Source organism: Jaculus jaculus, chromosome 3 (assembly GCF_020740685.1).
Source record: "Jaculus jaculus isolate mJacJac1 chromosome 3, mJacJac1.mat.Y.cur, whole genome shotgun sequence".
Classification (NCBI taxonomy): Eukaryota; Metazoa; Chordata; class Mammalia; order Rodentia; family Dipodidae; genus Jaculus; species Jaculus jaculus.
The window spans coordinates 176,844,260-176,859,528 of record NC_059104.1 but is presented as its reverse complement, the minus strand read 5'-3'; the positions used below and the strand labels follow the sequence as shown (position 1 = coordinate 176,859,528).

At 40.8% G+C, this 15,269-nt stretch overlaps 1 protein-coding gene across 4 annotated transcripts in view; it reads left to right on the top strand.

Moving 5' to 3' along the window:
- The window catches only part of Sbf2 (SET binding factor 2), a 386,553-nt gene that overhangs the window by 81,363 nt on the left and 289,921 nt on the right, over nucleotides 1–15,269 (top strand). The window contains exon 3 of one of the 4 annotated variants that reach the window (XM_045146273.1): nucleotides 6,811–6,877. The exons of the other annotated variants lie outside the window; for them this stretch is intronic. Coding sequence (XP_045002208.1) covers nucleotides 6,811–6,877 — 67 coding nt within the window. The remainder of the gene's footprint in view (nucleotides 1–6,810; nucleotides 6,878–15,269) is intronic. 4 annotated transcript variants of the gene reach the window in all.

The following is a 15,269-nucleotide window of genomic DNA, read 5'->3' as shown; positions in this document are numbered from 1 at the left end:
AAGAGACTTTTTCTCCCTTTATTATGAGCTACGCATGACATGAGTGATAAGAGAGTGAGAAAGGCAGTGAGCATCACAGAGTTAGGACGCACAAAAATCTCAGAAGGTTTTAGTTATGAGTCTTTCTATAAAAAGACAAGATATAATAGGTAAACATTTAAGTTTCCGCACAAGGGCATCAAAATCCAGCTGTATGAGTTGTCATTTAGAATAAAGATAGATAGATTAATCTGCTACTGAGAGAGATTTGAGAAATACAAGAAACAGATTTTTTGAAACTCTGAAAGGTAATCTAGGTAGCATCTAAAGCATGTATGATGCCAGGGAATAAATGTGACACCAAAGATTGTCCAGCGCTCGATTGGAAGGATGTGTGGAAGGATTCTAGGTTTTATTCAGTCAAGGCTGAAAATAGGAATACTGGTCCAAAGTGGGAATACATGGCTTTTCAAACATAGTAATGGATCTTAAAAGTTACATTTACAACAAAGCAAGTGGATAAAAAAGGAATTCAAGTTAGAAAGTACTGGTATCAGCTCATCTTTGTTTTCTATTTCCAAACTTTTCTAGTCTTTAAACTAATAAAACTGCGTGGCAAGGAATCAACCTACTGCATATAGAGGGTGAATGTGAGGAAGAGAGTAGCCCATCTTTGTGATAAGCTTCTCACATGCCTCCATCCTCACTGAATGGTTTGCTTTTCTGCTTGGGAACTTCAGCTCCACTCACTTCCACTCAGTGTGCACTGCTCTCCTCGTTCCCACTACGGAACCCTCTTCTCTGCAGTCAGTGGTGTCAGCACTGCTCTGAGAAGCGCCCGCAGACAAGGCTTTCTTCCCTTGCCGGTGTTCTGCTAAGCCTGGTGCTTTATGGCCACAGAGTTCCTGAGAATACAGACCTCCGAAGGCCTGGCTCATTGTCAATTTGTGTGGTTTGCAAGTAGCCTGTCCTCATTTTGACACGGGATCATAAGATACTTATGTGACATGAATTTGCTTATCACATCATTCCTGTGGGTCATTCTGTCCTTTGAAGTTCCAGTTCCTTTTCCTATTCTTCCATGCCCAGTGCTCTTATTCTCTCTGCATCTGCGGTCTAACCTAAAAGTAAATTCTCTCTTTTATTTGCTATTCTAGTTCTTTATAATTATCATTACTATAGTTATTTCCACTTCTCCCAGAGACTATTGTACCAATAACATGAGAGATCTACTCTGAAGCATGTAGTTTATACCCTTTCATTCTGGAAATGCAAAGTATTTTTTTTTTCTTTTTCTGAATTGCTTACAGTTGCACTAGCCATTGAAATAGAGAAACTTGGCAACTTTTAAAAAACATTTTTATTTATTTATATGTGTGTTAGAGAAAGTGGGAGAATGGGCACACAAAGTCCTCTTGCCTTTACAAACCAACTCCAGATGCATGTGCCACTTTGTGCATCTGGCTCTAGGTGGGTACTGGGGAAGTAAGCCCAGGCCTGCAGCTTTGCAAGGAAATACCTTTAACTGCTGAGTCATCTCCCCAGCCCCAAACTTGGAATCTTAATGTCTTCCCTTTATGATTTTCTCCTTATTTACATTAAGAATACATATTAGTGGTTGTAAAATAGGTGGAGTGGGCTTTGTTGTCTTCAAAATGTCATGCTTGGGTCATCTTGGCATCAGCATTCAGTTGGTAAAGGAGTAAGAGAAAGCATGGGGGAGAGTCAAAGTGGGTTTTATGGGCTGTGCAATATGTACATATTGCTTTACTTGCATTCTGTTGGTCACAAGTCAGCATACAGTTAACTGTAGTGGAAAGTTGGCAGATAAAGCCTACACGTGTGCTATCGAGAATATATTTAATGAATAAATGGTTTTCCTTTGTTGCTGTTCTTGCTGATTCCAAGCATCTTTTCCCAATCTTAATTCTCCCTAGCCACTTTAATTATTTGTTTAGTTAATTAACTGATTAATTTAGACACTGTCTTGCTGTATAGCTTAGGCTGATAAGAACTCATACTCCTCCTTCCTTGGCCTCCCGAGAAGGCTAGGATTGCAGGTGAACACTCTCATGCCTGGGACCCATTTCATTTTCTGACGTCACTTAGTCTTTGTGCTTATGCTGTTCCTGCGTCATATACTTCACAACAAATAGTAACTGTAAGTAAAATAGTCTTCTTAGTTCTGTGACTTGTCCTAGCACATTATTAAATTATTATCTAGCATATTATTAAACCTGAGGCAAAGAATTACAAGAAGTTTTGAATTTGTGGGCAAAAGCTTGGGTAGCTTAGGTGCCCGTTTGTGGTTGGCATCTAAAATGGAGGTAGTCTTTGGGCCAGTGTACTTGACTTGAGGTGTGTGTTAACTATAGGTAGGTAGTTAAAAATTGAATTGAGCCGGGCATGGTGGCACATGCCTTTAATCCCAGCACTCAGGAGACAGAGGTAGGAGGATGGCCGTAAGTTTGAGGCCACCCTGAGACTCCATAGTAAATTCCAGGCCAGCCTGGGCTAGAGTGAGACTCTACCTTGAAACCCCCCTCCAAAAAAAAATTAAAATTGAATTGAAAGCTGGGCATGGTGGTACACGCCTTTAATCTCAGCACTCAGGAGGCAGAGGTAGGAGGATCACTGCAAATTCGAGGCCACCCTGAGACTCCATAGTGAATTCCAGGTCAGCCTGGGCCAGAGTGAGACCCTACCTCGAAAAACAAAACAAACAAACAAAAAAATTGAATTGAATTGAATTGTTGAATACACCATTGATGTCAGAATTGATGGTGAAAAAAAAAAAAACAACAACCATTCATTTGGGCTGGGATAAAGCACTTGCATACAAGTGTGATACCTAAGTTCAAATTTCTAGGACCAATGTCAGAAGCCAGATCAGTGTACATTATACCAGCACCCTTTCAGTCAGAAGGAAGGTGGAGACAGGACAAACTTCCAGAAGTTCATGGGTCACCTAGCCTAAGGTGGAAGGTGGGAACCATCATCTAAAGTTGTCCTCTGACCTCCATGTGTGTGGTGTACACACCCACCCACCGTTCTCAGAGAAAGCACAACACAGTCTTCACCATGTTATGTATATTTTGTTGATTTGGGGTGGTTTTTAAGGTTTTTTTTGAGACAGAGTCCCATTTAACATTTAACTTGCTATGTAGCCGAGGATGAACTTGAACTTGATGATCCTCTTGCTTCTACCTTCCAGGTGCCGGAATTTCAGGTGGCTCTAGTTACTTGCCTTTTTTCATTGTTGGTTCTGTAAGGCTCAGTTTTCAGGTTGTGTCAAGTTTGTGCTTCTGTGAAAAATGGTGTATCATTTTTCATCCTGTTAATTATACTTGATTCCTAGTCATGTCTTTGATTATTCTTTTCTGTAGTTCCTGTAACCTGATTGTTGTCTGTATATCTCAGGTAGAGCTAATTCATATTTTGGCCTGGCTAATAGGTTTCCTATGTGGGCTTAGTTCTGAAAAATAGCCTGAAAAGTTAAATCAAGTGTTGATCTTGCTGAATTTCACTTATAGCAAACTCCCCAAAGCTCATACAGAAGTTAGGGTAATTATTTACTCAAATCAGAATGCTTTTTAAAAAATATTTTGTTTATTGGAGAGAGAAGGAGAAAGAGGCAGATATGTAAAGAGAGAATGGGCACACCAGGGCCTCTAGCCAATGTAAAGGAACTCCAGGTACATGCACCACCTTGTGCATCTGGCTTACATGGGTACTGGGGAATCAAGCATGGGTCCTTAGGTTTCACAGGCAAGTGCCTTAACCACTAAACTGTCTCTCCAGCCCAGAATGCTTTTGAGAGTACAGGGGAATGGATTGAGAAAAATTCATAAACTGAGACTTTGCTGAACAACTGATTTGTGAAGTTACTTATACATATGGTTATGCATATACATATATAAGATTGTTTAGAGCTGAAGATTGGAAACAGCATAAATATTTACCAGTAGGGGCCGATTTAATATTCATCAGCACATTACATCACTGTTGAAAATAAGATGGAAGGGGAACAAATACAGGGAAAGATGCTAACATCACAAATCATTAAGAATATGCAAATCTCAACCACAGGAGACAGTAGCGTGACTTCTGTTAACAAAAACAGAAAATGGAGCCCATGGGTAAGAGCACTGGCTACTCTAGCATCTGAGTTCAGTATCTGGCATCCATGTAAAAACCCAGACCATGCATGCATATGATCCCAGCCCTGACAGAACAGAGACAGGAGGATCACTCACTGGGCTCACTATTCTAATTGAAAATGATAAGCTCGCTCAATTTATAATAGTTGGGAAATGGAACCAGCCTAGATGTCCCTCAACAGATGAGTGGATAATGAAGATGTGGCACATTTATACAATGGAGTTCTACTCAGCGGTAAAGAAAAATGAAGTTATGAAATTTGCAGAAAAATGGATGGACCTGGAAAGGATTATACTAAGTGAGGTAACCCAGGCCCAGAAAGCCAAGCGCCACATGTTCTCTCTCATATGTGGATCCTAGCTACAGATGACTGGGCTTCTGTGTGAGAATGAAAATACTTAGTCGCAGAGGCCAGTAAGTTAAAAAGGAGACATAAAGGGTAGAGAAAGGAAGGGAGGAGGATACTTAATAGGTTGATATTGTATATATGTAATTACAATGATTGTAATGGGGAGGTAATATGATGGAGAATGGAATTTCAAATGGGAAAGTGTGGGGTTGGGGAGGGAGGAAATTACCATGGGATATATTTTATAATCATGGAAAATGTTAATAAAAATTTTTTAAAAAAAAAAGAAAATGATAAGCTCCAGGTTCAGTGAGAACCCTTGTCTCAAGGAAACAAGGTGAAAGAGCAATATAGGATCCCAGCTGGGATGGGAAGATTGCCCTGAGTTTGAGGCCAGCCTGGGCTACAGATGTCCCGGCACTCTAAGATTGGGGTTGTAGAATTACTGTGAGTTCAAGACTAGCCTGGGCTACAGAGTGAGCTTCGGGTTAGTCTGGACTAGAGTGAGACCTTGCTTTAAAACAAACAAACAAGCTGGGCATGGTGGCACCTGCCTTTAATCCCAGCACTTGGGAGGCAGAGGTAGGAGAATTGCCATGAGTTCGAGGCTGTCCTGAGAGTAAATAGAGAATTCCAGGTCAGCGTGAGCTAGAGTGAGACCCTAACTCGAAAAACCAACCAAACAAACAAACTGAATATCTTGTGGCCTTATTAAAAGTTAGGGCAACATTTTTTAGATAGAATCCTCAAAACATGACTGAATAGAATTTTTGGGGTATTTGAAAACATACTATACTATAATATACTGTAATTAGATATATTATAATAGTGTGGTATAATATGATGGCACATTATATACAAACATAGTTGACCAATATGAAGCCTTATTTTGTTTCCTAAATTGCCCAGTATCTGTAAGATCTCTGTATGCTACCTAGACCTTCTGTATTTTGCTGGTTAGTTTCATTTGCTGAGAAGGAGGGAACTGCAAGGAGACATAAATATTCTAGAGGAAGTTCAGCTAGGAACATTGAGCCAAATTTTCCACCATATTAATTTCTTCTGCCTATGACAAGTTTTTTTTTCAAGTCAGAATTTTGGATGTATTCAAATTGTGCAATGTCTTTGATAAGAGTCCTTTATTGAAATTGTGGTTGTAGAAGATAGAAGCTTTTAATGTTAAAACATTATATATGAGGGCTGGAGAGATGGCCCAGCAGTTAAGGTGATTGCCTGCAAAGCTTAAGGATCTAAGTTTGATTTTCCTGCACCTACATAAAGCCAGATGCACAAGGTGGTGCATGCATCTAGAGTTCTTTTCTAGTGGCTGGAAACCCTGGTATGCCCATTCTCTCTGTCTCTCTCCTCTCTCCCTCTGCTTGCAAATAAATAAAGATATATTGGGCAGGAGAAATGGCTTAGCAGTTAAGGTGCTTGTCTGAGAAGCATAAGGACCCACATTCGATTCCCCAGTACCTATGTAAGCCGGATGCACAAGGTGGCCTATGTATCTGGAATGTGTTTGCAGAGGCTAGAGGCCCTGGTGTGCCTCTCTCTTTTTCTTTCTTCTTTCTCTCTCAAATAAACAAAAAATACTTTATATATATATATTAAAAATGTTATATATGAAACACTATGATGTGGAAGAAAATGTATGCAGCTGTGGAGATTGACATAACTATTATCTTAATGTGATTATATACAAACATGTGGATATAGACATATATGCACTACTATGCCTGGTTTATGAGGCATGGGGCTTGAACCCAGGGGTGCGAGGCATGCATACCACCAACTGTGCTATGTTGCCAGCCCCTAAAGTCAAATTCTTTGGTGACTCAAGCATCTCATTTCCTGTATAAAATATGCTCACATCTTTGTGTTGTTATTTGAAGATTCACATGAAACTTTCCCAGTTTTGGCTATTGCAATGCATAGTTATTTCCTTATAACTCACAAATGTGTTAGTTTTTTAAAATGAAGTATTTGGTGTCCTCTAGTGGTACTTATGTGTCTATAAGATGTCACTAGTATCAACATACAAAATTTTAGGATGAGAATCACCAAGGTAGTGAATAAATAAGTATATTATTGAAAAAATATTTTAAGCTTTGGTAACTAAAATTGTATTAGTTAGTTATAAATTTACCTGGTGATGGCTATGTCTGTGCTACTGTTATGGCAGTTTATCATTAGTACATTACCATTGAAGGTTCCTTTCATGAAATACTTTGAAATTTCTTTCTCTCTTCTTCCCTCCTTTTCTCTCTCTCTCCCTCCTTCCTTATCCTCTTTTCTTCTCTCCTCTCTTTCTCCTATAGGATTTTGCAGTATAGTCCTCAAATTTGGAATCCTTCTGCCTCAGTTTCCCCAGTGCTGGAATTACAGGTGTGTGCCACTACCCCCAGCTTGACATACACTTTTATTGAGGTAGGGTCTCACTCTATCCTGGGCTAAACTGGAACTCACTGTGTAGTTCAGGATGTCCTTGAACCCATGACAATCCTATCTCCGCCTGCTAGTGTTAGGGTGCATCTTAATTGGAAGTATTTATCTGTATATTTAGTGATAATTTATAATAAGTGATTAGGCATATTACACTGAATGTATCTATGAAGGGGTCAGTAGGAACGATTTCTGACATCTTAAATGTAATGAAGCTATGAAGAGGATTTATATCTTATGTATTTATTATGAACATGAACAATCTTAGTAAAGTTCAATTCTTTATAAACAATTAATTATGGCTAGCTTAAAGATGCTCTAAGTTGGGCCAAGAATATCTGCAATCTGTGAAACTTAGATATTACTTCAGGATCTACATGAAGTCAGTATTTGGAAAGCTAAAGAGAAAATGGACCCTTTCAGGCAAGTTAAATGCTGAAATTCATCTGTATCCTAAAAGTTTGCCATCAAAATCTAGAGAGACCTAATAGCTTGTCCAGTGTCACTTGATAGTTGCTGAGATGATACAGCCCTGCTCTTCCTCTGTCTGTACGTTTCTAAAACTAAAATATTTTACCATGAGATGGGGATGTTGCTCAGTGGCAGGTTATTTACCTAGCATGTGCAAATGTCTGGGTTTGGGGGAAAAGCGACTCATTGTAGTAGATGTTGCAAGCTGGTTATTGTGTTTTTTTAATTTTTGTAGTTTTTAAAAGAAATTATTTATTTGCAAGCAGAAAGAGATAGAAGGAAGGAAGGAGAGAGAGAGGTGAGTGGGGGCATACCAGGGCCGCTTGCCACTGTATGTGCTACTTTGTGCATCTGGGTTTACATGGGTTTGGGGGGATTGAACCAGGGCTAGTCAGCATTGCAAGCAAGTGCTGTAGCCACTCAGCCATCTCTTCAGCTCACAAGCTGGTTTTCAGAAATATTTTTACTGTTAGTTACAATTGTTATATTTTAGGCATTGTGTTAAGTTCTGGGAATACAATAGTAAGACTTGATAGACTTAGTATAGTTTTATTGACAGTGAACATCTTATTAATGTACAGTTTCATAGTCTTTCACATTACTTTCAAGGGCCTTCTTCCTCACCTCCCACCCCCGACACATGGGTGTGGCAGAAATCACCCAACCAAGAGCAGATTTGGGGAAAAAGGGGTTTATTTAGGTTTACAGGCATCATCTCCATGATAGCAGGGAAAATGATGCATGAGCAGAGGGTGGACAACACCCCCTGGCCAACATAAGGTGGACCATAGCAACAGGAGAGTGTGCCAACACTGGCATGGGGAAACTGGCTATAATGCCATAAGCCCGCCCCCAACAATACACTCCCTCCAGGAGGCATTAATTCCCAAATATCCATCAGCTGGGAACCTAGCATTCAGAACACCTAAGCTTATGGGGGACACCTGAATCAAACCACCACAATGGGCTTTAACATGACCTGAGATAAAAGTTCAGTTTTAACTATTGTGTTAAAAAGTACCATGAGATTTTTTTCCAATTTTCCAGTTTGCAGAATTTGAATTAAAATATGCACTGTCTTTCTTTTACATGAGTTAGAGGTTCTAAATGTTTGTATATGTCACTGTATTTTCCGAAACTTCTGCTAGGCAGAATGTAGATTGTTAACATCCCCGTTAGTCTGTTATATGAACAGGGAGATTTGTTTAGACACTGTTTGGTTGAAGTGGCTGTGTGATGGGGATTTGATTCTGTATAATGCTTGGTTTACTATGGCAGTGCACCTTAGGAACTTAAGTTGTTGTCTTTGATCTTCTAAAAGTAAATTTGAGCTCCAGTAAATTAGTGAACGTTATTTTTTGGCTACTTTTGCAACAGAACATACTCAGAACTGGAACTAGTGCTGCTGTTGCTAGTGGAGCCAGAGCACTTGCCGCTGCTCTGAGCCGTCGTGAGAGGCTCAGCTACAGAGCGGCCCGGTAAGGAGCACGGGCACGGGGCGTCAAGTCACCTACAGGCGCTGCAGCTCTCAGTGTGCACATGGACTTCTGTGATTGCTTTCTTCTGTCCCCTCTGTTCCTGCCTTCCTGGCCTTCTTTTTAAAGTATTAGGAATTGAACCCAGGGCCTCATAGCAAGCCTGTTACCCCTGAGCTATAGACCGATGGCCCCTGCAGCAAGTTTCAACTTCTGGTTGTATATTTTATAGTGTCATGTCTCCTTACCTTTTTCTTTCAGGTAGTCATTCCTTATCTTTGGAGGCAGGAATTTAACTTTAAGCCTAGTCATTCACACTGTCAGTCACCAAACAACTAGAGGCATTTCTTCTAGGTGAAAAGCAGAAATGGGGTGAGTGTGGTAGCACATGCCTGCTATTTCAGCCTTTAGGAGGCAAGGTTGGGGAGTTTGAGGTCAGTCTGGGCTACAGTGACACACTATCTCCAAGAGAAAACAAACAAACAAACAATAGCAGGGACAAAAATTAGGAGGGTTTCAGCACTTGGGAGGCAGTGGTAGGTGGATCACTGTGAGTTCAAGGCCACCCTGAGATTACATAGTGAATTTCAGATCAGCTTGAGCTAGAGTGAGACATTACCTTGAAAAACCAAAAGAAAAAAAAAAGGAGGGTCTAAAATATAGATTGGCCTTGGCTGTTCATTCGTTCGTTCTTCCTTCCTTTCTCTCACTGTCTCTCTTTCTCTTTCTTTCTGCCTCTTAAAAAATGTGTGTGTGTGTGAGACAGAGAGAGAGAGAGAGAGAGAGAGAGAGAGAGATGCAGAGAGAGAATATGTGGCATCCCAGAGCTTTCTGCCACTGTAAATAAACTCCAAGACACATGGGGAGCTTTGTGTATCTGACCTTAATGTGTTTTGGAGAATCGAATTTGGACCATCAGGCTTTGCAAGCCAAAACATCTAACCTCTGTGCCAGCTCTCCAGCCCTTTTTGGGCCTCTTAAGAAAAAGAGCCCAAGACAGTACTTTCCCATGTCCTAGAATACAAGGAGTTCAGAAGCTGGATTTCTCAGGTTCTAGTTATGCTTGTCAAAAGACCAAATGGGCCGGGCATGGTGGCACACGCCTTTAATCCCAGCATTTGGGAGGCAGAGGTAGGAGGAACACTGTGAGTTCAAGGCCACTCTGAGACTCCATAGTGAATTCCAGGTCAGCCTGGGCTAGAGTGAGACCCTACCTCAAAAAAAAAAAACAAAAAAACAAAAAAACAAAAAAAAAAACAAATGGCAAAAATGATATAGCAGGAAAGGAAGGGTAGGAGTTTGTTCTCAGTGTGGCCACCTGGGAAAACAGATCTAAGTTTTGTTTTCAGGTGCCAACAATAGCTTTGGGGTACTACCAGCAGAACAAAGGGAAGAGTGGCAGGACTTGCATAGCTAGCAATTTAATCAGGTCCTGGCTGGGTTGATCATTACCCTGGGACTGTTTGTGCAGAGTCTCCTAGTTGTCAAGGAAATTGCTCAGGGGACAGTTTCAATTTCTGATACAGAGTGTTTATCAGGCGGGTGATACTGAAATTTTAGATAATCTGAGGAAAAACAAATTCAGAAGTGAACAACTAAGAGACCAAGAGGAATTAGTTAGATCAGCCATCCATATCAGGGGCCTTTTGATGAGGACTTTGGGTAACTCTGATTTGGAGTGTCTTAGGAGTTTTGAATGCTGGGAACAAATAAACTGTGATAGGTAAGTGTGGATCTTATCTTTTTTTGAGGCAGTCTCACTGTAGTCCAGTCAGACCTGGTACTCACTGTGTAATCTGGGCTGGCCTTGAACAAGTGCTGAGTTTATAGACATGAGCCACCATGCCCAGCAAGTGCAGACCTTGAATATATATCCTGAGGCCCTTGGCTGAGCCATCTTTGTGTTGAGTAACTGAGATCTTTGACTATGCACAATGTTGTGGTTTGCCATGATATGTTAAGTCGCGTGAAGTGACAAAGGTAAAAGATTGGAGAGCACTGTTGTTCAGTGTATACTTTGATCTGTTTGTAAGCTTCTTGCTTCTGTTAACTGTTTGGGTTTCTCTAGTAAAGTTTTAAAAACTCTCCAAGCTGTCTCAGTGATTTTCAGTGGAGCTCAGATGGATTACGGGAAGCCCTGTGTTTGTTTGAAGGTTATATATGAGTTATATTCATGATAATTGAACTGAGAGTGTCTGACCTAAAGTGCTATTAAGTGTTAAATGTCTACTAGCGCCAACTGTCCGTCTTTCTTCTAGATGCTTTTTCCAGTGCAAGAAATCTTTCTTAAACTTTCATTGAAAATTTTCATATATGTATATATTTCTGATAATAATCTCCTCCTATTACCTTCTCCCTCCCCCACTCCTCATCCTGAGCCCCTTTCTTTCCAACTAATCCCTCTTCTATTTTTTTTTAATTTATTTATTTGAGAGTGACAGACACAGAGAGAAAGACAGATAGAGGGAGAGAGAGAGAATGGGCGCGCCAGGGCTTCCAGCCTCTGCAAACGAACTCCAGACGCGTGCACCCTGTTGTGCATCTGGCTAATGTGGGTCCTGGGGAATCGAGCCTCGAACTGGGGTCCTTAGGCTTCACAGGCAAGCGCTTAACCGCTAAGCCATCTCTCCAGCCCCCCTCTTGTATTTTGATGTCTTTTTTTTTTCCTCCTCCTCCATCATCCATGAAGACATGTTGATGGGCCCAATATTGTACAGGTTTTGTGCAGGTGGTGACAGCTGCTTCCACTGCAGAAATCTTAAAGGCTGTACTCCATTTGGAGAGGGAATGTTACTGATTCCTGTTTATTGCTTTCGGGTATATAGCTGGAAGGAAAAGTTCATATATAAGCTAGGATGATGGACTAACATTAATAGGATAGAAAAATTAAAATATTTTACTATAATTATGTCCTATAAAACTATGATGTAAGGTACCTACAGTTCATTTGAAATAATCTCTGAACATTTTATTAGTAAGGTTGGCAAAAACTATTAGCTTTTGGAAAAGCTAATCTTGCCTTTGGCTGTATAACAATAGGAGTGAATAGAGTGTTTGACAGGATTTTGTTAGATTGTTCAATGAGGGGCCATAAGTTATCCCAAAGGTTGAAGTTAATATTATTGAGGTAGAATAGTCAGAAGGTAGAAATAATTTAGCTTTGTTCTGTTTGACTCTAAATGAATATAAGGTATAGCATCTAGAAAAATAATTTGTGAAATGGTTAAGAAAGATTATGGATTTTAGAGCCAGGCTTACTTGAATATTAGTTCTGGCTTCTCCACTTAGTAATCTTGTGACCTCAGGCAAATTATTTAAAGTCTCTGTGCCTCTTTTCATTAACTTAAAAGGGAAGTAACAGTAGTATCTAATGTGCAGTGACCTGGGTTCTAACCCCTGTACTCCCTTTCCTGTGGTATCTACCTTGTTACTATAATTAAGCTTTGTTTATGGTTACTTATTTTTTTTTAAAACAAACCCAACAGACTCTTTCCTTCCTTCCTTCCTTCCTTCCTTCCTTCCTTCCTTCCTTCCTTCCTTCCTTCCTTCCTTCCTTCCTTCCTTCCTTCCTCCCTCCCTCCCTCCCTCCCTCCCTCCCTCCCTCTCTCTCTCTCTCCTTTTTTCTTTCTTGGTGTGCCAGGGCCTCTGCAGTCAAACTCCAGACATGTGCACCCCCTTGTGCACGTGTGGCCTTGCACACTGGCATCACCGTGTGTATGGCTTGTGAGGGACCTGGAATGTTGAATGAATGAGTCCTTAGGCTTCACAGGCAAGCACCTTAACTGCTAAGCCATCTCTCCAGCCTTGTTTTTTGTTATTTTAAAGAACCATATTGAAAAACTTGGTTTCTCACTTTTATCACCTTCATCTAGACACAGTTTAACTTCAAAGCTCTCACTTCAGCTTTCATTTTTCTTGTTAATCTTCACTGCATGTCTCAACTTTGCACTTCAATGAATTTTTCTAATCCTTTGAACTATCTACACATTTTATCACTAACCTACACATTTTATCCTTACTTCCTCACACACATCCTCTGGTGTTCTCAGGAAACCTATAGGAAGCAGTTTGCTTCTTAGAGGAACTAGAACTATCCTAAAGCCATATGGAAAAGCTATGTTGCTCCTCCCCAGTAGTTTGCATGGTGAAAGGAACTATGAGGCTTTCCATCAGATTGGAGGAGGTCCTGTGCATGAATACACTGTCCTCAGTTTTTCCTGGATCTGTGGAAATTCTGTCACCTTAGACATCACTTCTCTCTGATTTCTTTCTATCTGCATAATACACTGTGCATACCTATTGCTGTCTATTTAACAATATCCCAAATAGAGGTGGCAGAATTTGGGGGCCTGGCTGCTGCTGCTATTTTGCTCCTAATGATTCAACTGCCTAAACTTGTGGCAGGAGCTATGAGGATGGCTCAGCAGGTACACTGCTTGGGGCACAAACATGAGGACCTGAGCGCCCTCGTCCAACCTGAGACTTGTGGCCTGCCTGCAGTCCAGCAGTGGGGAGGCGGAGACGGATCCCTAGGGCTTGCCGGCTAGCTCGTCTAGCTGAGTCTGGGAGCTCCAAGTTCAGTAACAGACCCTGTCCTAAAAAATCAAGTGGAGGGCTAGGTATGATTTAGCAGTTAAGGCACTTGCCTACGAAGTCTGAGAACCCAGGTTCAATTCCCCAGCCAGATGCTTAAGGTGGTGCATGCATCTGGAGTTTGTTTGTAGTGGTTAGAAGCCCTGGTGTGCCCATTTTCTCTTTCTCTTTCTCTCAAATAATTTAAAAAAATAGTGTTTTTGAAAAAAATAATCAAATGAAGGGGCTGTAGAGATGGTTCAGCAGTTAAGGCTCTTGCCTGCAAAGCCCAAGTATGCAAGTTTGACTTCTCAGTACCCATGCAAAGCCAGATGCACAAGATGGCACATGTGTCTGGAGTTTGCAGTCACTAGAGGCCCTGGCTTGCCCATTCTCATTCATCCTCTGCCTGTCTGTCTCTCTGATTGCAAATTTTTTTTTTTGGTTTTTCGAGATAGGGTCTCACTCTGGCCCAGGCTGACCTGGAATTCACTATGGACTCTCAGGGTGGCCTTGAACTCACAGCAATCCTCCTACCTCTGCCTCCCAAGTGCTGGGATTAAAGGCATGCGCCACCACGCCCGGCGCAAATATTTTTTAAAAAATCAAGTGAAGAATAATTGAGGAAGATACCTAACATCAACCATGCACATAAATGAGTATGCATACACACAGACACCATACATATACATACAAAAGCACAAAACCCTTGTGACTTTATTTGAAAGAAAGTGAAGATTGCATTTCAAGGTATTCCTAAAATCATATCATTATTATGGAACTGCTCCCTCCCCATCCCCTTAAATAGTTAAGACAGAGTCTGATTATGTACATAGTCCAAGCTGGACTAGGGTTTATTGTCCTCCTGCCTCGATTTCCTGAGTGCTGGGATGACGTGTTTCATACCCAACTTTCAACTGTATTCAGCTGTATTCTAATACACTTTCTGCAGAGAAAGACAGTGATGCCATCTTAGCTACTATTCTAGCCAGTTGCAAGGAAGAGCTTTATTTATTTTTAAAGCATGCTGGCTCTTACTTCAGGAAGAAAAAGTGGATTGCATCTGCACATCACGTTTTGAGTAGTATGGACATTTAAAAAATTATTTTTATTTATTTGAGAGTGACAGAGAGAGAGAGAGAGAGGAGAGAGAGAGAGAGAGAGAAGGAGAGAGAGAGAGAGAGAGAGATACATAGAGAGAGAATGGATGTGCCAGGGCTTCCACCCACTGCAAACAAACTCCAGGTGCATGTGCCTCCTTGTGCACGTGGTTTGCGTGGGTCCTGGGGAATCGAGCCTCGAACCGGGGTCCTTAGACTACACAGGCAAGCACTTAACTGCTAAGCCATCTCTCCAGCCCCTTAGTATGGACATTTTGACAATATTAATTCATCCATGAACATGAGAAATCTTTAATGTATTCGTGTCTTCGATTTCTTTCATCAGCATTTTATAGTCTCCACATATAGATCTTTTACCTCCTTGATTACATCTATTCCTAAGTACTTTATTATTTTTTTGATACTATCAGGAACAGGATTATATCCTAAGTTTTTCTTGTGTGTTTGGTGGGAGTTGGTACGGGTGTGGGTGTGTTTAGGTCAGAGGACAACCTAGGGTGTAGTTTCTCATGTATTGTTCCCAAGGAATGCCATCTACCATTTTCTTTTTAAAATTTTTTAATTTTAATTTTAATTTTTTAATTTTTATTAACATTTTCCATGATTATACCATCTATCGTTTTTTGAGACAGGGTCTCTCATTGGCTTGGAACTTCCCAAGTAGGCTACATTCACTGGCCAGTGAGCACCAAGGAT